Below are 21,171 nucleotides of genomic sequence, written 5' to 3'. Positions count from 1 at the left end.
CCGGGGGGCGGGCCCCGCCTCCTGGCGGCCGCGAGGTTTTACTGCAGGGGCCCCGCAGGGCTCAGTGCTGCCGCGGCCGCCTCCCGCTCAGGTCCGGGGGGGGTGCGGTCGTGCAATAGGAAGCCGAGGGCGTTGCAAGCTTCCCTCCGGGCGCCAGCTACCTGGCTCCACGTCTCGTCGGGTGCATTCCACAGACACCCCCGGATCCTCCACCTGTGGCCCCTTAGAGCTCCCTGCCCGCGCCCGCCATGCCGCTCAGCCGCACTTTGTCCATGTCCTCGCTGCCGGGACTGGAGGAGTGGGAGGATGAATTCGACCTGGAGAACACGGTGCTCTTCGAAGTGGCCTGGGAGGTGGCCAACAAAGGTGAGCGCGTACCGGGCGGCGGGGCCCCGGCGAGAAGAGCAGCCGGGGATGGGGATGGGGCTGGGGGCCGGGGGCTGGTGAGTGGTAGAGGGACGGGGACTCCATAGCATGACTTTTGGGCTCTGGGCAAGGAGCCTGTGACTCCTGTGTCCTTGGGGAGGGTCTGGGGTGTGTCTCCTGCGCCCTGGAGGGATGGGGATGCGTCTCCTGACTGTGGAGATAGACAGAAGTCCGGTCCTGGGTCCTAGGGCAGAGGGGCTGACCTGAAAGCTTCCTAGGTCCCCCCAGAGGGAGGTTTCTGAGAGACTTGGGGTCCTGATCAGGGAAAGAGATGCGGGGGCTGGACATTCTTAGCGCAAACCTGGGAAATGGCTGAGTCTCAGACCTGTGGCCCCTCTGGATTGGAGAGAGAGCTGACTGGGAAAGAGAATGCCTGTGTCCTGGTGGGAGAATAGGTGAACTGGTCGCTCGAGGGTCAAACCAGGAAAGGACCGGAGGCCCTGATTCTTAATCCCAGCGTGGGGGAGGGTTGGGCACCCTAACGCCTGGGCTGCGAATGAGCCGAAGGCCTGAGCTCTGGGTCCCTGGACGCAGAGGAGCCTGTGGCCGCAGGTTCTTGGAGATTGGAATGAGGGAAGGCTGGCGAGTCCTAAGTTGGTCAGGGGCTGGGCCCTGGGGTGGGAGTGGCTGGGTTTCTGTGTCCCGGGCTCCAGAGGGTCTGAGATCCTGCCTGTGGAGAGCCAGTGGGGCTGGAAGCCCGGGAGCTGGGCAATCTCAGAAGAGAGGGCTGTGGGTTTGGGGCTTTTTTGCTCAGCTGAGAGAAAGGGACTGGGTCTTACTCCATGGGAGGGGCCTGTGAGCACAGCCGTGTGTCCGGGGGTGAGGAGGCGGGGGGCCCAGACTCCGGGGTCGGACCGGAGTCCCCTCTGCCCGGGCCCTCCGCTGGGGTCAGGGGACTGGGGGAGAGGTCAGCCGCGTCTCTGGGGCCAAGACAGGACAATTTCAGCTTTTCTTGGGCAATTGGAAGGGGGCTGACTAGGGCCCTGCGGCGCCCAGAGGCTGACGGAGAATTTAAACCCAGCTCCTGGACGCTGAGAACTGGGGAGCCCGGTCCCGCTGAGCCTCAGGACCCCAGCCCCTCATTCCTTCAGACCCAGGAGCTCAGGCCCCCAGGCCCCTCCTCCCTCAGAGCTCCACCCCCACCCCTTCCTCCCTTCCACCCAGGAGGGCTTGTCCTCCAGCTCCCATATCCTCCTCCCTCTGCCCCTGATGTGTGGGTTCCCGGTCCCCTCTTCCCTCTAAGCCAGAAGGCGGGGGCCCCAGCGCCTCCCGGGACCCTCCCCCCCTCCCCCACGCCCGATGCTGACCCCAGGCTCAGACCCGTGGGCTCAGCCGGGCCTGTCCTCACGGGTCCGGGCCCCCAGTGGGTGGCATCTACACGGTGCTGCAGACGAAGGCGAAGGTGACGGGAGACGAGTGGGGCGACAACTACTACCTGGTGGGGCCGTACACGGAGCAGGGCGTGAGGACGCAGGTGGAGCTGCTGGAGCCCCCGACGCCGGCTCTGAAGCGGACGCTGGACTCCATGAACAGCAAGGGCTGCAAGGTGGGAAGGGGCGCCGCCGGGGCAGGTAGGTGGGTGCCTGCCGTCGGGTGGGAGCAGGCGGACGGGAAGGGGTGGGGCGGGGGCACCGCCTCAGGCAGAGAGAGAGGCTTGGACAGAAGCACAGATGACCCGGGACTCCCCCAGGGGTGGTGTGATGACACTTAGATGCAGGAAGTGGGTGGGTGAACCCCATGCTCCGAGACATTAGTAAATGGGCAGACAGACAGCAGGTACAGGACAGACGGAAGGCCGGGACCAGTTTGGCTCAGTGGATAGAGCGTCGGCCTGCGGACTCAAAGGTCCCGGGTTCGATTCCAGTCAAGGGCATGTACTTTGGTTGCGGGCACATCCCCGGTGGGGGCTGTGCAGGAGGCAGCTGGTCGATGCTTCTCTCTCATCGATGTTTCTAGCTCTCTATCCCTCTCCCTTCCTCTCTGTAAAAAATCAATAAAATACATTAAATTAAAAAAAAAGACGGAAGGACGGTTCCAAGATCCTCAGGCCCAGAGAGAGGGGGGAAGAGCTGGGCGCAGAGGACAGCAGCCAGAGCCCAGGGGAGAGGCGGGCTCGGAGGAGGCAGGTGGCCGGAGTTAGGTGTTGGGCAGGCAGCCTGACGTTCACATTTGGCTCCTCCACTTCCTGTCCGTGTGACCTTGGCCCACGGCCTCAGCCTGACGGGGCTGTGGGGGGTGACAGGGTGAATGGATTCCTCGGCCCCGTTCCTGGCATGCAGTCAGCGCCGCGGGTGAGCTATTATTGTGGTGGTTATTATTATCATCGTCATCAGTATTTCTGTAAACAGCCGGGCTTGCAGAGGGGGGCGGACAGGCAGGCCAGGGGGAGAGAGAGATGGATGGAGAGACAGTGAGTGTCCCCAAAAGGTGATGGTGCCTCCACGCCTGCCCCCCAGCCCTCCCGGGACCAGACCAGTAGGGAAGGAGAGAGTCTAGACCAGGAAGGAGAGAAGATGGAAGACTGATGAAGGGAGGAGTTTTGGTGAGCAGAGCCAGGGGTTAAAGAGAAGGGGACCCCGGCCGACATGGCTCACTGGTTGAGTGTCGACTTATGAACCAGGAGGCCACGGTTCAGTTCTCGGTCTTGGCACAGGCCTGGGATTATGGGCTTGATCGCCAGTAGGGGGCGTGCAGGAGGCAGCCGATCCATGATTCTCTATCATCATTGATGTTTCCATGTCTCTCCCTTTCAAATCCTCTCTGAAATCAATCAATTTACTTTTTTATTTTAAAAAATATATATTTTATTGATTTTTTTTACAGAGAAGAAGGGAGAGGAATAGAGAGGTAGAAACATCGTTGAGAGAGAAACATCCACCAGCTGCCTCCTGCACACCTCTCCCTGGGGATGTGCCCACAACCAACATACCATGCCCTTGACCGGAATTGAACCTGAGACCCTTCAGTCCGCAGGCTGATGCCCTATCCACTGAGCCAAATTGGTTTCGGCTCACATCAATTTATATATATATATATATATATATGGTGTGTGTGTGTGTGTGTGTATATATATATATATATAATTATTTTTTAAAGAGAGAGGAGAGGAGTCCCAGGGCTCCAGTGAGAGCTGGAGGATGAGCACAGCGAGGTGGCCGCCGCCCACAGGGAGGGCTGTGAGGCCGAAGGCGGAAGGACGGACAGATGGGGAGGGAGAAGTCCAGTGGATTCTTCATTCATTCACAGCTTCTGGGTTGGGGTGCGCCTAAGGAACCCCAGAGCCACCCAGCCCCCCCCCCCCGCGGCAGCTGCTCCCCGCGCGCCGGGGGCCTAAGAATAGGCGCCCCAGCCAAAGGGCGGACAGCAGCTGGGAGGGGGAGGGCGTGGGTCAGGCTCCCGGGCTGGGAAGGGCCAGGGTGCGGAGGGTCTGCTGGATGGCGCTGCGGCAGGGCCGGGACCCAGGCCGTGGTCCCGGGAGGGGAAGGACCGGACAAGGAGCAGGTGGCCGGGGCAGAGACGGGACGGCGAGGCTCAGAAACGTGGCGGAGGGTAGAGAAACGCAGCCCCGTGACGGGGGAAGAGCTGGCGGTGGTAGAAAGGTAGCTGGAGTCTAAGAGCAGAGGAAAGAGGCAACAGGTGGCAGACAGGCTGACAGTCAGAAACAAGGCAGCAGGCGGGAGAAATGTGGCGGCGAGAACAGCGAAAGAAGCGTCCCCGGGGGCGCTCGCAGCAGGAAGAGAAGGTGCTGGCGCCATGGTGGTCGAGGAGAGAAATGTGGCCGCAAACAAGCCCGCCCGCAGGTCCGAGCGATGGTTAGCAGGTGGGAAAACGGGCAGCAGGCTCAGGGACTGGACTGCGAATTAGAAATAGAAAGCCCTGCCGAAACCGGTGTGGCTCAGTGGATAGAGCGTCGGTCTGCGGACTGAACGGTCCCGGGTTCGATTCCAGTCAGGGGCATGTACCTTGGTTGCGGGCACATCCCCAGGAGGGGGTGTGCAAGAGGCAGCTGATCAATGATTCTCTCTCATCGATGTTTCTAGCTCTCTATCCCTCTCTCTTCCTCTCTGTAAAATATCAATAAAATATATTAAAGAAAAAAGAGAAAAAGAAATAGAAAGCCCTGGCTGGTTTAGCTCAGTGGATAGAGCACCTGCCTGCGGACAAGAGGGTCCTAGGTTCCCATCCCCCGTGTGGGGCGTGCAGACGGTGGCTGATCAGTGATTCTGTCCTCACTGATGTTTCTCTCTCTGAAATCAGTAAAAAAAATAAAATAAAATAAAATTATAAAGAAAAGAAAAGGCTGTGGTGGGCCTGGCTGGTTTGGCTCAGTCGGTTGGAGCATCATCTCCCGTACTGAAAGTTCGCTGGTTCGATTCCAGGTCAGGGCACATGGTTAGGTTGTGGGTTCAGCCTGGTCGGTACACGTAGGGGAGGCAACCTATCAATGTAACTCTCTCACCTCGATGTTTTGCTCGTGCTCTCTCTCTCGCCCCTTCTCCCTCTCTAAAATGAGCTGGTGTGGCTCAATGGTTTGAGCGTCGCCTGTGAACCATGGTTTGATTCCTGGCTGGGGCTCCATCCCAGCTGTGGGCTCGATCCCCAGTGTGGGGCGCGAGGGGGCAACCTATCCATGATTCCCCCTCATCATTGACGCTTCTGTCTCTCTGCCCCTCTCCCTTCCTCTCTGAAATCAATTTAAAACATTCTTTAAAAAAAAAACAAAAAAAGATTGTGGTGGGAATAACAGGCAGCGAATGGAGAAGGAAGGCAGCAGATGAGAAGTTAGCAGCAGATGCAGACGCAGGGTGGGGAAACTGAGGCAGGAAGCCCAGACACCCCGCCTGCTGGTGGGAAAGGCGCCGATGCTGTGCCCAGAGGCTGTGGTCCAGGTTCCTAACCCTCCCTGCGGGTCTCGCCAGGTGTATTTTGGGCGCTGGCTGATCGAAGGGGGCCCCCTGGTGGTACTTCTGGACGTGGGCGCCTCGGCCTGGGCCCTGGAGCGCTGGAAGGGGGAGCTCTGGGACACCTGCAACATCGGGGTGCCCTGGTACGACCGCGAGGCCAACGACGCCGTGCTCTTCGGCTTCCTCACCACCTGGTTCCTGGGTGAGGTAGGTCCCTCCGCCCGTCCCCATGGCACTCCTTTTGGCCCCAGCCCGGAACTACAGTGACCATCAGCGCCCGGGCAGAAGGGTCTGGGTGGGGACAGAGGGAACTGGTTCCTTCCAGGGCATTCTAAGAGTTATGGGTCCTGCCGATATCTCTCTCCCTTCCTCTCTGTAAGAAATCAACAAAATATATTTTTAAAAAATTATAAAGAGTTGTGGGTCCTCCAGCCAAAGGATTAACTCTTATCTTTGGACACATGGATGTCCAAGGACTCAGACTCTCTTCCCTCCAGAACCCAAACTCCCAACCTCAGCCTCATTCACTCTGGCCTCCCACGTCTGGGAATTCTGAGCCATTAGTTCTTGGAGAGAGTGGCCTGGCTGGAGGGCTCGCCCAGGGAATTCTGGGAGTTGTAGTTCTCTAGTCGGATAGAGGTTGGACTTGGCTCTCAGATGGGGCCCTGGATGTTTGGGAAAACGCCAGCCTATGTCTGAACCAGGAACCTTGGTTCTGACACACACCCCCCCCCCCCTTTTAGGTTTTAAAAGGGCTCAAGAAACTTCATATCCCATGCCCTGCGGAGAACGATTTATGAACTGGCTGCTTCCGGGGCATTCTGGGAGTCGTAGTCCTTTCGCCCATAGGGAAGGCAGGGTCTATTCCTGATGGAGATGAAGGGTGTTCTAGGAACTGTGTCCAGGACTGGGGGGACACTAAGACCTGAGTCTTTCCAATCCAGCCTTTTTGCTGGGGCTTAGAAGGCTGGCCCAAATCACCGCAGCTCCCGTCAGCCTCAAAGATGCGTAGTGTCTGGTCTTCTGGGGATTGCAGAGGCGGCCATTCCCTCTGCCTCGTCCACCTCGGGGGTTGCTGATTGTCTCCGCGACACGTGGAGACACAGCGCCCCTGTCCCCGTTGCCCCGCAGTTCCTGGCGCAGAGTGAGGAGAAGCCGCACGTGGTCGCCCACTTCCACGAGTGGCTGGCCGGCGTGGGGCTCTGCCTGTGCCGGGCGCGGCGGCTGCCCGTGGCGACCATCTTCACCACGCACGCCACGCTGCTGGGGCGCTACCTGTGTGCGGGGGCCGTGGACTTCTACAACAACCTGGAGAACGTGAGCTCGGAGGGGTGCGGGGGCCGCCAGCGCGGCGGGACAGCCAGCCCGGCGCTGCCTGCAGAGCCCCGGGCAGTGGGCTCCCTCCTCCCTCCTCCCGCATCCCGCATCCCCGGAGACCCAGGCCCCAGAGTCCTCCACCCAATCATCCTCACCGGGGTGCCCTCTCTTCCCGCCCAGTTCAACGTGGACAAGGAAGCAGGTGACAGGCAGATCTATCACCGCTACTGCATGGAGCGGGCGGCCGCCCACTGCGCCCACGTCTTCGCCACCGTGTCCCAGATCACCGCCATCGAGGCCCAGCACCTCCTCAAGAGGAAACCGGGTGGGTGATGGGCTGGGGTCCCTACCCGTGAATGAGGCAGTCGGTCACCTAGGCCAAGGCCCGCACCCATTTTATTTATTTATTTTGTTTAAAGTATATTTTATTGATTTTTTTACAGAGAGGAAGAGAGAGGGATAGAGAGTTAGAAACATCGATGCAAGAGAATCATCGACCAGCTGCCTCTTGCACACCCCCCACTGGGGATGTGCCCACAACCAACGTATATTCCCTTGACTGGAATCGAATCTGGGATCTTTCAGTCCCCAGACCGACGCTCTATCCACTGAGCCAAACCAGTTTCGGCCCGCACCAACTTTTGTTTGTTTACTGTAAAGAGCAGAGAACTACAACTCCCAGAAGGCCCTAGGAGGTGGCCTGTATACTCTGGAGGCTAACGGAAAGTGTAGTTCCTTTGATGCTAATTTCAGAAATTGTTAACATTCTTCTAGCGGCTGACATAGGCATTGGTCTTCTGGAAGGGGATGGAGGCTCTTTGGGGTTTGTTTTTGAGAGAAGCAGGATTGGAACCACTTCTTTTCCCATCTATAGCATCAGTTCTCAGTGGATGTGAGGTGAGAACCAGCGTCCGAAAGGGCTGTGGCTGCTCAGCTCCTTATGTTCCTAGAATTTCTTCCAGGGAGCTGATGGGGGTTGTGGTTTTTCAATGATGTGCTTTAATTTTTGTGAGAATAGGAAATGGTTTGGACCTTAAGAGAGGCTTGGGACCCTAAAAGAGGAAGGTATATTGTGGGAGAAGCAGGTTGGAGATGTGAGATCATTTCCAGCTCAGGGTAGTAGAGGGCAAACAAAGGAACCGCAACTCCCAGGAAACCCCATGCAGACTGGTTCCCTGCCTGACTAGCCGTTTGCAGAGGCTGATGGGAGTTGTAGTTATTGGGCAAGAAGGCATGTAGGGGCAGGGCAGCAGGGTCACCAAGGAGGAACTATTGACAGGAAGACATCACAGAAGGAAAGGGGTCTTCGGTCATTCATTCGGCCACATGGGTCTGAGGAAGACGTGGAACCTGGGCCCTTCTCCCCCACCCCCAGATATCGTGACGCCCAACGGGCTCAACGTGAAGAAGTTCTCCGCCATGCACGAGTTCCAGAACCTGCACGCGCAGAGCAAGGCGCGCATCCAGGAGTTCGTCCGGGGCCACTTCTACGGGTGCGCGGGCCAGACCCCGGGCCCTGGCGGGGGGCCGGCAGCTCAGCCGCGGGCGCTCCTGAGCGCAGAGGACGGGGCTGAGCACCGGAGCGTCTTAGATCCCATCCCAGGAGGAAAGACCACAGATCCCGGGAGCCCCGGAGTGCTCCTTGCCCTGCCTCCTTCTGGGCTTGTCGTCCGAGGGCAGGACGAGAGGGCGGGGGAGGGGGGTCTCGGCGTCACCCCGCCTTCTGGCTTTTCAGGCACCTGGACTTCAACTTGGACAAGACGCTGTACTTCTTTATCGCCGGGCGCTACGAGTTCTCCAACAAGGGGGCCGACATCTTCCTGGAGGCCTTGGCCCGGCTCAACTACCTGCTCAGGGTGAGTCCTGGGCTGCGAGGGGCAGAGGGAGGGCCGGGAGCCAGCACATCCCGCCAGGAACAGAGACGGGGGGGGGGGGAGGGGGGGAACCCTTTGGGGGAAGCATAGAAACCCAGAGAGAAGGTGGGGTCGCAGGGGGCATGGCGACACTTCCTATACTTTTTGTAAAATATAAGTTTATTGAGCCAAAGCCGGTGTGGCTCAGTGGATAGAGCGTCGGCTTGCGGACTCAAGGGTCCCAGGTTGGATCCCGGTCAAGGGCATGTACCTTGGTTGCGGGCACATCCCCAGCAGGGGGTGTGCAAGAGGCAGCTGATTGATGTTTCTGATTCTCTATCCCTCTCTGTTCCTCTCTGTAAGAAAAAATCAATAAATTAAAATTTTTTTTAAATTAATTTCAGAGAGGAAGGGAGAGGAGAAAGAGATAGAAACATCCATGATGAGAGAGAATCATTGATCGGCTGCCTCTTGCACGCCCCCTACTGGGGACCAAGCTTGCCACTGGGAATGTGCTCTGGGCTGGAATCGAACCTGGGACTCTCCAGTCTGCAGGCAAATGACACTCTGTCCACTGAGCCACAGCAGCCAGGGCTCGTCCTATACTTCTTTTCTTTTTAAATATTTTTTATTGATTTCAGAGAGGAAGGGAGAGGGAGAGAGACATTCATGATGAGAGAGAATCATCGATCGGCTGCCTCCCACTGGGGATGGAGCCCGCAAACTGGGCCTGTACCCTGACCGCGAATCGAACCGTGGCCTCCTGGTTCCTAGGTCAGTGCCTAACCATTGAGCCACACCGGCCGGGCTGTCCTGTACATCTTCTCCACAGGCAGGGGCAGGGCAGGGTCCTCGCCGTCTCAGTGGGTGGGGAAGGGGGCATGGCCTCAGCCTCCTCCCATTGATCCCGACCCCCCCCTCCCGGGCCGCAGGTCAACAACAGCGAGCAGACGGTGGTCGCCTTCTTCATCATGCCGGCGCGGACCAATAACTTCAACGTGGAGACCCTCAAGGGCCAGGCCGTGCGCAAGCAGCTCTGGTCAGCAGCCCCCGCCCGGGACCCCGGCTGGGAGCTTGGGGCCCAGGGTTTCTCCTGGCACCTCGCTCTTGTCCCCTGTAACACGGTCCCACCCGCCCCACCGGCTTCCCCAGCGCGGCCGCCTGCTTAAGACCCTTCCGCTCGGGGCCAGTGAGAAGTCACAGCGGGACAAGCGTGGCAGAGGGACCAGGGTCCGATATCAGACCTGGGAGGTCTAGCACACGCCGCTTGCTGGCTTCAGGCAAAAACCACGGCCCCTCTCTGAGCCTCAGTTTCCTCATTTTTTTTTTAAACATTTCTTTATTGATTTCAGAGAGGAAGGGAGAGGGATAGAGAGCTAGAAACATCCATGATGAGAGAGAATCATGGATCGGCTGCCTTCTGCACGCCCCCCACTGGGGATCAAGCCCACACCCCGGGCCTGTGCCCTTGGCCGGAATCGAACCTGGGACCCTTCCGTCTGTAGGCCGAGGCTCTATCCACTGAGCCACACCGTCCAGGACAGTTTCCTCATTTGCAAAACCCCTGCATGAGCCATCCCCTGTTCAGTGAACACTGTTCCAGGTCCTGGGACACGGCTGTGGACAGAAAAGATAAAATCCCTGCTCTCACTGAGCTCTCTTTCTAGAAAATTCTATAGAAAGCGCTCCTGGGGGGGGGGGGGGCGGGAGTGAGAAGCAGCACAGGAATATGAGACAGGGTTGTCAGGACAGGCCACTCGGCGAGAGAGCCATGGGGTGGAGACCCAGAGGGGAAATGAGGGAAGAAGCCCTGTGTGTGTCTGGGGACCAGCACCGGGAAGAGCCAGTGCAAAGGCCCTGGGGTCGGTGGGAGAAGCAGCGAGGAGGCCAGCGGGGCTGCGGCAGAGCGCCGAGGCCCCGAGCACGGCCCTGAGGCCAGAGCCAGGGGAAGACCAGGAGCCTCGGGGTGTCCGCAGGCTGGAGGCGGCCCTCGAGGCCAGCCTTGTTTGTGTACACACATTTTATCCTGCCCACATAACCTTCCCTTTTTATAAAACGGGGCTCGGCCCGGCTACCACCGGGGCCAGGGCAGGCGCTAAGAATAGCTGACATTTCTGGAAGGCGCAGCGTGTGCTGGGCACTGTGTACTTTTAGCCGTGACCTCATCGAGGCCTCCCTGCAAACCTCTAAGGTGGGTTCTATTTTTATCTCCCTCGGACCAGGAAGCCAGAGAGGGAAGGCCCCCGATCCCTGGACACACAGCTGTGTCCCCGCCCTCCAGCCCGAGTCCCCGGGCTGCTCGGCTCAGGCCTCAGTTTCATGGCCGCCCAGAAACCTCGCAATCAATGGCTGGTGTGCACGTGATCTTTTTTTTAAAATTAAAAAAAAAATTATATATATATATATATATATATATATATATATATATATATATAAAATTGTTTTTTTTTAAATTTATTTATTTTTAAAAAATATATATTTTATTGATTTTTTACAGAGAGGAAGGGAGAGAGATAGAGAGCTAGAAACATCGATGAGAGAGAAACACCGATCAGCTGCCTCTTGCACACCCCCCACTGGGGATGTGCCAGCAACCCAGGTACATGCCCTTGACCGGACTCGAACCTGGGACCTTTCAGTCCGCAGACTGACGCTCTATCCACTGAGCCACACCGGTTTCGGCGTACACGTGATCTTGTTCTGCTCTTTCCAGGGATACGGCCAACACGGTGAAGGAGAAATTCGGCAGGAAGCTTTACGAATCCCTGCTGGTGTGAGTGCCCCCACCCCTCAGCCCTGCAAGGCCCTGGGCCCTGTCCTCAGCCCTCCTCAGATGCACATCCCCGTTCGCCCTGCAGGGGGAGCCTCCCGGACATGAACAAGATGCTGGACAAGGAGGACTTCACCATGATGAAGAGAGCCATCTTCGCCACGCAGGTACCGGGACCCCCGAGCAGAGGCATGGCAGGCCCGTCAGCCCCAGAGACAGCTGGTCGGCCACGTTAGTTCTGACCCCAGAGAAGGCTGGGAGTTCTGAGGTTCTGAAATGGGTGTGAGCCGACTGGCAGAACTTCATTTCCCAGAAGCCCTTAAGGCAGCCCGCTTTCCCCTGACAGCAGTGGACGGCAAACTGCAGCTCCTGAGCCCCATGCGGCTCTTTGGCCCCTTGAGTGTGGCTCTCCCACAAAATTAGGAGTACCCTAATTACGTTAATAGCAATAGACCTACCTATATAGTTTAAGTTTAAAAAATTTGGCTCTCCGGCCAAAACCAGTTTGGCTCAGTGGATAGAGCGATGGCCTGCAGACTGAAAGGTCCCAGGTTCGATTCCGGTCAAGGCCATGTGCCTTGGTTGCGGGCACATCCCCAGTGGGGGATGTGCAAGAGGCAGCTGATCGATGATTCTCTGTCATCCATGTTTCTGACTGTCTATCCCTCTCTCTTCCTCTCTGTGAAAAATCAATACAATATATATTTTTAAAAAATGTGAATACCATTTTAAAAAATGTGGCTCTCAAAAGAAATCTCAATCGTTGTACTGTTGATTAATGAGTTTGCCCACCACTGCCCTAATGTATTTTGCCACGGGAGGCTGTTGGGAGTTGTAGTTTCTTTGCATCCCCATGGTCAATGGACAGGAGGTGAAGGCGGGAACTTAAGCCAAGAGAGCTACAAAAGGAGAACCCCACTCCCACGTGTCCTAAAGCACATGTGTCAAACACAAGGCCCGCGGGCCAAATCCGTCCCGCCAGGCCTTGCAATGTGGCCCGCACCGCGCTGTCATCACTGCACTCCGCTGCGTTTCCATCACAATGACAGTTTATGACTGTTCAGTAAACCATTCGGCCTGCGATTTAGGCTGGATTTTAGATTTTGGCCCCTTCTCTGATTGAGTTCGACACCCCTATCCTAAAGCCTTGCTCTGGCAGCTCCACCTCTGTCCCCAGAGACTGCTAGGAGCGGTAGTTTTGTTGGCCTCTTGAGGGATGGTCAGGAGGCCAGCGAAAGCACCTACAGTTCTCTGAGACTGTCAGGCGCCAAGTGAAAACTACGATTCCCAGCAGCCCGTGGGTCGTTTCTGCCCCTCAGATGCTTCCCTGGCCCCGGAGACTCCTGTGCGTCAGAGTTCTTGTAATGTTCTCTGGCGTCAGGGGTCTCTGGCGCTTGTGGTCGGGGTGGGCGCATCCTTTCCTGGGGAATGGAAACCTAAGCAGTCAAGCAACACAAACCAGGGAAGAATTGTTTTTGCCCAAACTAATCTGCAATAGTCCCTAAGGCGGTCGGCCTCGGTGAGCCTGTTTCTTCCTGGGGGCTGCTGGGAGTTGTAGTTTCTTGGTTTGCTGGCGTCCGTAGACTGAAGGTGTGTAGAACACTTAATGAGAGGAATGATGGAATATTGGCAGAGAACGGACTATCCCAGCAGCACCTTGGTCCCCCTGGCTCTATATGTCCTCCTCCCGTGGGGAACTGAAGAAAGAATTCAGGGGGAATGCCCCTCTTGGGAATTGTGGTTTCTTTCTTTCTTTTCATTGATTTCAGGGAGGGAGGGAGGGAGAGGGAGAGGGAATCATTGATGGGCCGCCTCCTGCACGGCCCCCACTGTGGATCGAGAGTCCCAGCCTCAGCGTGTGCCCTGACTGGACTCGATCCTGGGACTCTTTAGTCCGCAGGCCAGTGCGCTATCCACTGAGCCAAACCAGCCAGGGCGTGAATTGTGGTTTCTTTGGACTTCTGTGGGGGGTGGAAGTGGAGGGAATTACAGGATGGAGAGTAAAGGGACTTGGAGAGAAAGAAATCTAGGATTTTCCTAAGAAAACGGCTACTTCCAGCAGCCCCCGGACTTGGCGGTCTCTGCCCCCCTCCCAGAGTCCACTGCGGGACATTGTTTTCTTTGAATTATTTTGATGATAGAGCCAAGGATACAGAACAGGATCACTAAACTCCCTGTGGTCCCTGGGGCTTGTTAACGCTGGCTCTGCCTCCAGGACAGCTGGGAAGTGTAGTTTGCTTTTAGCTTATGATGGTTTACAGATAGAGCCGCGTAGGAAGTCTATGTAACTCCTGGTGATCTCTTGGGCTTGTTGCCCCACAGCCTGATGGGAGTTGTAGTCTCTTTGGATTCCCAAGTTCAGCATGTCCCTTCCCTGACCCCCACCCCACGTGTGACCCCTACAGCGGCAATCTTTCCCCCCTGTGTGCACCCACAATATGCTGGACGACTCCTCAGACCCTATCCTGACCACCATTCGCCGGATTGGCCTCTTCAACAGCAGCGCGGACAGGGTCAAGGTGAGGTCACAGGGTCAAGGTGAGGTCACGGGTCAGGGTGGGTTGGGCATGGCAGGAGGGTGGGGGGAGTGGGGGGCCTCACATTCCCCATCTCACCTAATTTATCAAATTTATTATTTAAAAAAAATTTCTGTATTGATTAAGGTATCACATATTTGTCCTCATCCCCCCCCCCCCGCCCCCATGCCCATCCCAAACCCCTCCCCACGCATGCCCCCACCCCCCTGTTGTCCGTGACCACTGGTCAGGCTCATATGCATGCACACAAGCCCTTTGGTTGATCTCTCCCCCTTGCCCCCCCACCCCGTTCCTTCTGACATTTGACAGTTTGATTGACGCTTCCCTGTCTCCGGGTCTGGTTATTTATTTATTTATTTATTTTATTGATTTTTTACAGAGAGGAGGAGAGAAGGATAGAGAGCTAGAAACATCGATAAGAGAGAAACATCAACCAGCTGCCTCTTGCACACCCCCTACCAGGGATGTGCCCACACCCAATGTACATGCCCTTGACTGGAATCGAACCTGGGACCTTTCAGTCTGCAGACCGATGCTCTACCACTGAGCCAAACCGGTTTTGCTGGGTCTGTTTTTGTTCATAAGTTTATGTTGCTCATCATTTCCTCTACATGAGTGAGCTCATGTGATACAATAAATACAGTTATAAGAACCAAAAATGAGACAGGCAATAATGGTTAGGCTGAGAGGCAAATGAATCCGTCTGTAGTGAGTTTCTTTTGAGTCCCAATGTCTATGTCAAACGGTTCCTTATGCGCACATGTCAGCCACGATATTTCAGTTCTGGATGGTGGGCAAATGGTGGTAATGCAGGTCCCACCCTTTCTGGTTTGGTCTTGGGCAACCTGCAGCGACGCACAACTGCTGACTGCTAGTATGGCGAGGTGTCGCCAGCATCTTCCATCCCCGGACTGATTCTCTTCTGTGCTCATGGCTGGAGCAGTCCTGTCAGTCCCTCTGCTGCAGGAATCCACATGGTCCTGCAGTTGTTTTTCTGAAACCTACCAAAGGACTTCTGAGTCTAGAAAGAGCCTTAGCTTTGGGAGCAGGCAGACTGGGATTCAGATCTTTGTCCTGCCCCTGATGTAGGGGACCCCGGACAAAACGTTCACTCCCTGTGGGCCACGCTGGAACCCCCGACCAAGCGGGGGCCTCGGCTGAGTCCTGCTCATTTCCTCGCTGCCAGGTTATCTTCCACCCGGAGTTCCTGTCCTCCACAAGCCCCCTGCTGCCCGTGGACTACGAGGAGTTCGTCCGTGGCTGCCACCTCGGCGTCTTCCCCTCCTACTACGAGCCTTGGGGCTACACGCCGGGTGAGTCAGCGTGGCGCTGGGGGTCTGGCGTGGTCCCGGGACAGGGCACACGCCCTCCCTGAGCCCCAAGTTCCTCCTCTGCAAAACCAGGGCAACGGGAACAGCCTGTTCTGCTACAGCATGTGTCTGGGACACTGGGGCTCATGTGATGGGGAACTGGAGGACTGATGTCCACAGCGCACATGTGACTCCCCCAGTTTGCTGACATTAGCCCCCCGCCCAGTCCCCCAATAACAGCTGCTTAATGCACTGTCCACTAGCACAGCTGCATGTGGTACGGTCTCCCTGAGCGGTCCCCAGCACCCGTCCCCTCCACCCTCCTCCTGTTGGCTCCTTTTAAAAAGTATATTTTATTGATTTTAGAGAGGAAGGGACAGAGAGAGAGAGACAGAAACATCAATGATAAGAGAGAATCCTTGATTGGCTGCCTGTTGCATGACCCCTACTGGGGATCGATGCCACAACCCAGCCATGTGCCCTTGGCCAGAATCAAATCTGGAACCTTTCAGTCTGCAGGCGGATAGCTCTATCCATTGAGCCAAACCACCTCCTTTTAAATACGGGCTCCAAGTTGGAACAGCTTCTTTGCAACTCTCTCTCATTTTGGGCTATTCTGCTTTGATCTCCCCAAGTTCAACCCTCCTCACACCCTTTGCAACCCAACTGCTTTCATATGTTTTTAAGGCTAAATAAATACAATACCACATTTGCTGTAGTCTTTCTTCATTTTGAGTAATTAAAAACATGTTTTAATCCTACTCGAGGATATGTTTTTATTGATGTGAGAGAAAGAGAGGAAGACTGAGAGAAACATCGATGGTTGCCTCTCATATGAATCCCAATTGTGGATCGGACCCACAGCCTGGGTATGTGTCCTGACTGGGAATCGAACCCGCCACCTTTTGATGTAAGGGAATATGCTCCAACCCACTGAGCAACACAGGCTGGGGCGATTTGTGAGTAATGCAATAAGTCTTTTGAACTGTGCTTGCATGAGAATGAGGAATTTTGCCCGTTTTTGTTTTTTTTGTTCATCCATGGTGAAAACAGTGCATAGCTTTTGTGTGGCCAGCCCCTACCCCGTTTTCCCCATTACTCCTGTTATATGTAGTGTCTGCTTTCTGTAGCTTACAAAAGCTTTTAGAGACCTTACATAAGAATTAATAAACTGCCGAAACCGGTTTGGCTCAGTGGGTAGAGCATCGACTCTAAGGTCCCAGGTTTGATTCCAGTCAAGGGCATGTACATTGGTTGCTGGCACATCCCCAGTGGGGGGCGTGCAGGAGGCAGCTGATTGATACATCTCTCTCATCGATGTTTCTAGCTCTCTATCCCTCTCCCTTCCTCTCTGTGAAAAATCAATAAAAATATATTTAAAAAGAAAAGAATTAGTAAACTCCTTGATCCGCCTCTTAGCGCTCTTTAAGGTGGTAAACAAAGCCTAATACTTACTCTGTACCCAGCCATAGTAATAAGGAGAGACCTTGTCTTATCTTCTGTGTAAACTAGGGGTGTCGAACTCAATCAGAGAAGGGGCCAAAATCTAAAATCCAGCCTAAATCGCGGGCCGAATGGTTTACTGAACAGTCATAAACTGTCATTGTGATGGAAACGCAGCGGAGTGCAGTGATGACAGCGCGGTGCGGGCCACATTGCAAGGCCTGGCGGGACGGATTTGGCCCTCGGGCCTTGTGTTTGACACATGTGGTGTAAACAGACCATGACGCTGTGATGACAGAAACAGTGGGGGCTGGCGTAAGAAAGTTCCTTCCAGGTGGTGAGGATTAGGGAGAATGGCAGACGTTTGGCCCAGAACTCAATAAATTAGCATCCTTCCGGCCCACCTCTAGACTTTTCCTTATTCTGAATTCCTTTCTCTGAGCCTCTCAGCCTCCCTCCCCTCTAAGAAATAGGGACAGCCCTGGCTGGTTTGACTCAGTGGATAGAGTGTCGGCCTGCGGACTGAAGGGTCCCGGTCTCGATTCTTATCAAGGGCATATGCCCGGGTTGCGGGTTCGATCCCCAGTGGAGGGCATGCAGGAGGCAGCCAATCCATGATTCTCTCACATCATGGATGTTTCTGTCTCTCTCTCCCTTCCTCTCTGAAATCAATAAAAACATATTTTAAAAAAAGAAATAAGGACAGTATTATATGCTGAGAGTGTTGTGCCCCGTGAAATAAGCCAGGCAGAGAAAGACAGATATCACGTGATCTTACTTATACGTGGAATCTCATGAACATAATAAACTGACGTAATAGTCATGCTCAGCTTGCATTTTCCGGCTCCTGACTTGCTCAGTTCAGTGCCCGGCCTGTGGTCCAGGCGCCAGTAGAGGGCGCTGTTGAGGTTTTTATGGAGATTTCAGCCGGTTCCGAGGGGAAAGCTAAGTGGACCTTTTCTCCTCGCCTTCCGCAGCCGAGTGCACGGTGATGGGCATCCCCAGCATCTCCACCAACCTCTCCGGCTTCGGCTGCTTCATGGAGGAGCACATCGCAGACCCCTCGGCGTACGGTCAGCGCCCCGGCTGAGGACCGGGACCCCGGGGCCCTGGGGAGCAGGGGTCCTGGTGTCGGCCTGTTTTCTGAGTCCCCCATTCTGTACCCCCCTCCCATCCAGGCATCTACATTCTGGACCGGCGGTTCCGCAGCCTGGACGACTCCTGCTCGCAGCTCACCTCCTTCCTCTACAGCTTCTGCCAGCAGAGCCGGCGGCAGCGCATCATCCAGCGGAACCGCACCGAGCGCCTCTCCGACCTGCTGGACTGGAAATACTTGGGCCGGGTATGGCCTGACTCCCTCTCCTGCGCCCTGGGCTTCCCGCTCTGGGTCTCCGGCTCTTCACTCTCAAGGGGGCAGATGGCTCCTCCTCCTTGGAAAGGTTGCTGCCCCTTTAAGAAATTAGTCCACGCCTGCGGGGAAAACCACGTGGGCCCAAAGTTCTGCTATTTGCATAACTGCGGCCAGGCTGTCCAATCACAGCTCTGCTATCTACATGAGGGGCGGAGCCTGAAAAATGGATAATAATTGGCTCAGGCCAACTATTTTCAACCTGTCTCCGCTCATGGCGCACATAAACTAATTAGCAAATTCTGCGGCCCATCAAAAAATGTACAGATTCTTGCTGATCTGACAGACACAGATATAATTTAGATTCATTCACACCTGATGGCTATTGTGTTTGTGCTGTCTTTTTTTTTTTTTTAATTTGATAATCTAAAAGAGGTCATTGCCCTTGGCCAGTCTCTTTTACAGTCAGGAATTGCATGTTTGTTTAATATATATATATATTTATATTATATATATTATATATATATATATATATTTATATATATATTTAAATATATTTTATTGATTTTCTTCAGAGAAGAAGGGAGAGGGATAGAGAGTCACAAACATCGTTGAGAGAGAAACATCATTCAGCTGCCTCCTGCACATCTCCCACTGGGGATGTACCCACAACCAAGGAACATGCCCTTGACGGGAATCGAACCTGGGACCCTTCAGTCCGCAGGCTGACGCTCTATCCACTGAGCCAAACCAGTTAGGGCTTAACTATATTTTTTATTGATTCAGAGTGGGAGGGAGAGGGAGAGAGAATCATTGACCGGCTGCCTCCTGCACACCCACTCCTGGGGATCGAGTGGCTCACCCAGCATGTGCCCTTGAACCGGAATGGAACCTGGGACCCCTCAGTCGGCAGGCCGACGCTCTATCCACTGAGCCAAACCGGCCAGGGCCGGCATTGCATGTTTTAAAAACTGCACACCTGTTACAAGTGGCTGGCTTAGCGGTCCAGTGGAGGCTGCAGTGCGCTCACCTGCATAAAAGGTGGGCTGGGGGGGGGGGGTCACCCTCTCCCACACCTGCCCGGGGCTTCTGCCCCCTGATGCCCCCTCCTTCTTTCCCGGAAGTACTACATGTCTGCGCGCCACATGGCGCTGGCCAAGGCCTTCCCGGAGCACTTCACCTACGAGCCCCACGAGGCGGACACGGTGAGTTGGCGGGGCCCCTCGAGTGGGCCGGGGTCCCCAGGGGCTGGGGGGGGGGGCTGGGGGGGGGTCGGGGGCCCGGCGCACAGGCGCCCCCCTCACCGCCCTTTGGCTCACGCCCCGCGCAGACCCAGGGCTACCGCTACCCGCGGCCCGCCTCCGTGCCGCCGTCCCCCGCGCTGTCCCGGCACTCGAGCCCGCACCTGAGCGAGGACGAGGAGGACCCGCAGGACCAGCTGCCCAACGAGGAGGGCGACGGCGAGCGCTACGACGAGGAGAAGGAGGCCGCCAAGGACCGGCGCAACATCCGCGCGCCCGAGTGGCCGCGCCGCGCCAACTGTGCCTCCGGCAAGCGCAACTCGGTGGACACGGCGCCGTCCAGCTCGGCCAGCAGCCCCAGCGAGCCGCTCAGCCCCGCCAGCTCCCTGGGCGAGGAGCGCCCCTGAGCCCTGCCCGCCCAGCGCCCGCCTGCGCCCGCCCCGTCCCCAGGGCGCGGCGGGCGCTGCTCCCAAACCCACTCCAGACCCCTGCCCCCCTCCACCGTCCACTCCAGCCCCCCAGCTCTGCCCTGGACCCCCCTCCCCAACACTCCTCCCCCCAAGGTCTGCCCTGGACCCCCCTGCCCACACCCCTCCCCCCAGCTCTGCCCTGGACCCCCTCCCCACACTCCAGCCCCCCAGCTCTGCCCTGGACCCCCTCCCCACACTCCAGCCCCCCAGCTCTGCCCTGGACCCCCCTGCCCACACTCCTCCCCCCAGCTCTGCCCTGGACCCCCCTCCCCACACTCCAGCCCCCCCGCTCTGCCCTGGACCCCCTCCCCACCCTCCAGCCCCCCAGCTCTGCCCTGGACCCCCTCCCCACACTCCAGCTCCCCCAGCTCTGCCCTGGACCCCCTCCCCACACTCCAGCCCCCCAGCTCTGCCCTGGACCCCCTCCCCACACTCCAGCTCCCCCAGCTCTGCCCTGGACCCCCTCCCCACACTCCAGCTCCCCCAGCTCTGCCCTGGACCCCCTCCCCACACTCCTCCCTCCCAGCTCTGCCCTGGACCCCCCTCCCCACACTCCAGCCGCCCCAGCTCTGCCCTGGACCCCCCTCCCCACACTCCTCCCCCCCAGCTCTGCCCTGGACCCCCCTCCCCACACTCCTTCCCCCCAGCTCTGCCCTGGACCCCCCCTCCCCACACTCCTCCCCCCCAGCTCTGCCCTGGACCCCCTCCCCACGCTCCTCCCCCCCAGCTCTGCCCTCAACCCCCCTCCCCACACTGCAGCCCCCCAGCTCTGCCCTGGACCCCCTCCCCACACTCCAGCTCCCCCAGCTCTGCCCTGGACCCCCCTCCCCACACTCCAGCTCCCCCAGCTCTGCCCTGGACCCCCCTCCCCACACTCCAGTGCCCCCAGCTCTGCCCTGGACCCCCCTCCCCACACTCCAGCCCCCCAGCTCTGCCCTCAACCCCCCTCCCCACACTCCAGCTCCCCCAGCTCTGCCCTGGACCCCCCCCTCCCCACACTCCAGCTCCCCAGCTCTGCCCTGGCCCCCCTCCCCACACTCCAGCTCCCCCAGCTCTGCCCTGGACCCCCTCCCCACACTCCAGCCGCCCCAGCTCTGCCCTGGACCCCCTCCCCACACTCCTCCCCCCAGCTCTGCCCTGGACCCCCCTCCCACACACTCCTCCCCCCCAGCTCTGCCCTGGACCCCCTCCCCACACTCCAGCCGCCCCAGCTCTGCCCTGGACCCCCCTCCCCTCACTCCTCCCCCCAGCTCTGCCCTGGACCCCCCTCCCCACACTCCTCCCCCCAGCTCTGCCCTGGACCCCCCTCCCCACACTCCTCCCCCCAGCTCTGCCCTGGACCCCCCTCCCCACACTCCAGCCCCCCAGCTCTGCCCTGGACCCCCTCCCCACACTCCTCCCCCCAGCTCTGCCCTGGACCCCCTCCCCACACTCCAGCCCCCCAGCTCTGCCCTGGACCCCCTCCCCACACTCCAGAATCTACAACGCCGTGCCTTTCCCGGTTCCGCAATGTGAAATCTGTGCCCTCGCCGCTCGCGGTCCGGCCGGGCCA

At 57.4% G+C, this 21,171-nt stretch overlaps 1 protein-coding gene across 1 annotated transcript; it reads left to right on the top strand.

The window, feature by feature from the left end:
• The first annotated feature begins 27 nt into the window (after positions 1–27).
• Positions 28–19,629, top strand: GYS1 (glycogen synthase 1). Its single transcript, XM_036425674.2, has 16 exons — positions 28–366; positions 1,791–1,972; positions 5,346–5,537; positions 6,462–6,647; positions 6,828–6,972; positions 8,023–8,140; positions 8,383–8,503; positions 9,433–9,539; positions 11,214–11,273; positions 11,359–11,437; positions 13,676–13,789; positions 14,994–15,120; positions 17,538–17,633; positions 17,739–17,902; positions 19,033–19,113; positions 19,239–19,629. Exons 1-16 carry the CDS (start codon positions 249–251, stop codon positions 19,554–19,556), a joined length of 2,208 nt encoding a protein of 735 aa, XP_036281567.1. The 5' UTR covers positions 28–248; the 3' UTR covers positions 19,557–19,629.
• Positions 19,630–21,171: the final 1,542 nt, after the last annotated feature.

This window comes from Pipistrellus kuhlii, unplaced genomic scaffold (assembly GCF_014108245.1).
Source record: "Pipistrellus kuhlii isolate mPipKuh1 unplaced genomic scaffold, mPipKuh1.p scaffold_m20_p_84, whole genome shotgun sequence".
In the NCBI taxonomy this organism is placed as follows: Eukaryota; Metazoa; Chordata; class Mammalia; order Chiroptera; family Vespertilionidae; genus Pipistrellus; species Pipistrellus kuhlii.
The sequence above is the reverse complement of the archived record's forward strand: the minus strand, read 5'-3'. Positions and strand labels throughout refer to the sequence as shown.

Bases quoted from the DNA above. Each gene is read 5' to 3' on its own strand.
- GYS1 (XM_036425674.2), top strand. From the start codon at position 249: ATGCCGCTCAGCCGCACTTTGTCCATGTCCTCGCTGCCGGGACTGGAG. The intron at 1,973-5,345 runs GTGGGAAGGGGC...GGGTCTCGCCAG, and splicing joins TGAACAGCAAGGGCTGCAAG to GTGTATTTTGGGCGCTGGCT. The intron at 15,121-17,537 runs GTGAGTCAGCGT...CGCCTTCCGCAG, and splicing joins GCCTTGGGGCTACACGCCGG to CCGAGTGCACGGTGATGGGC.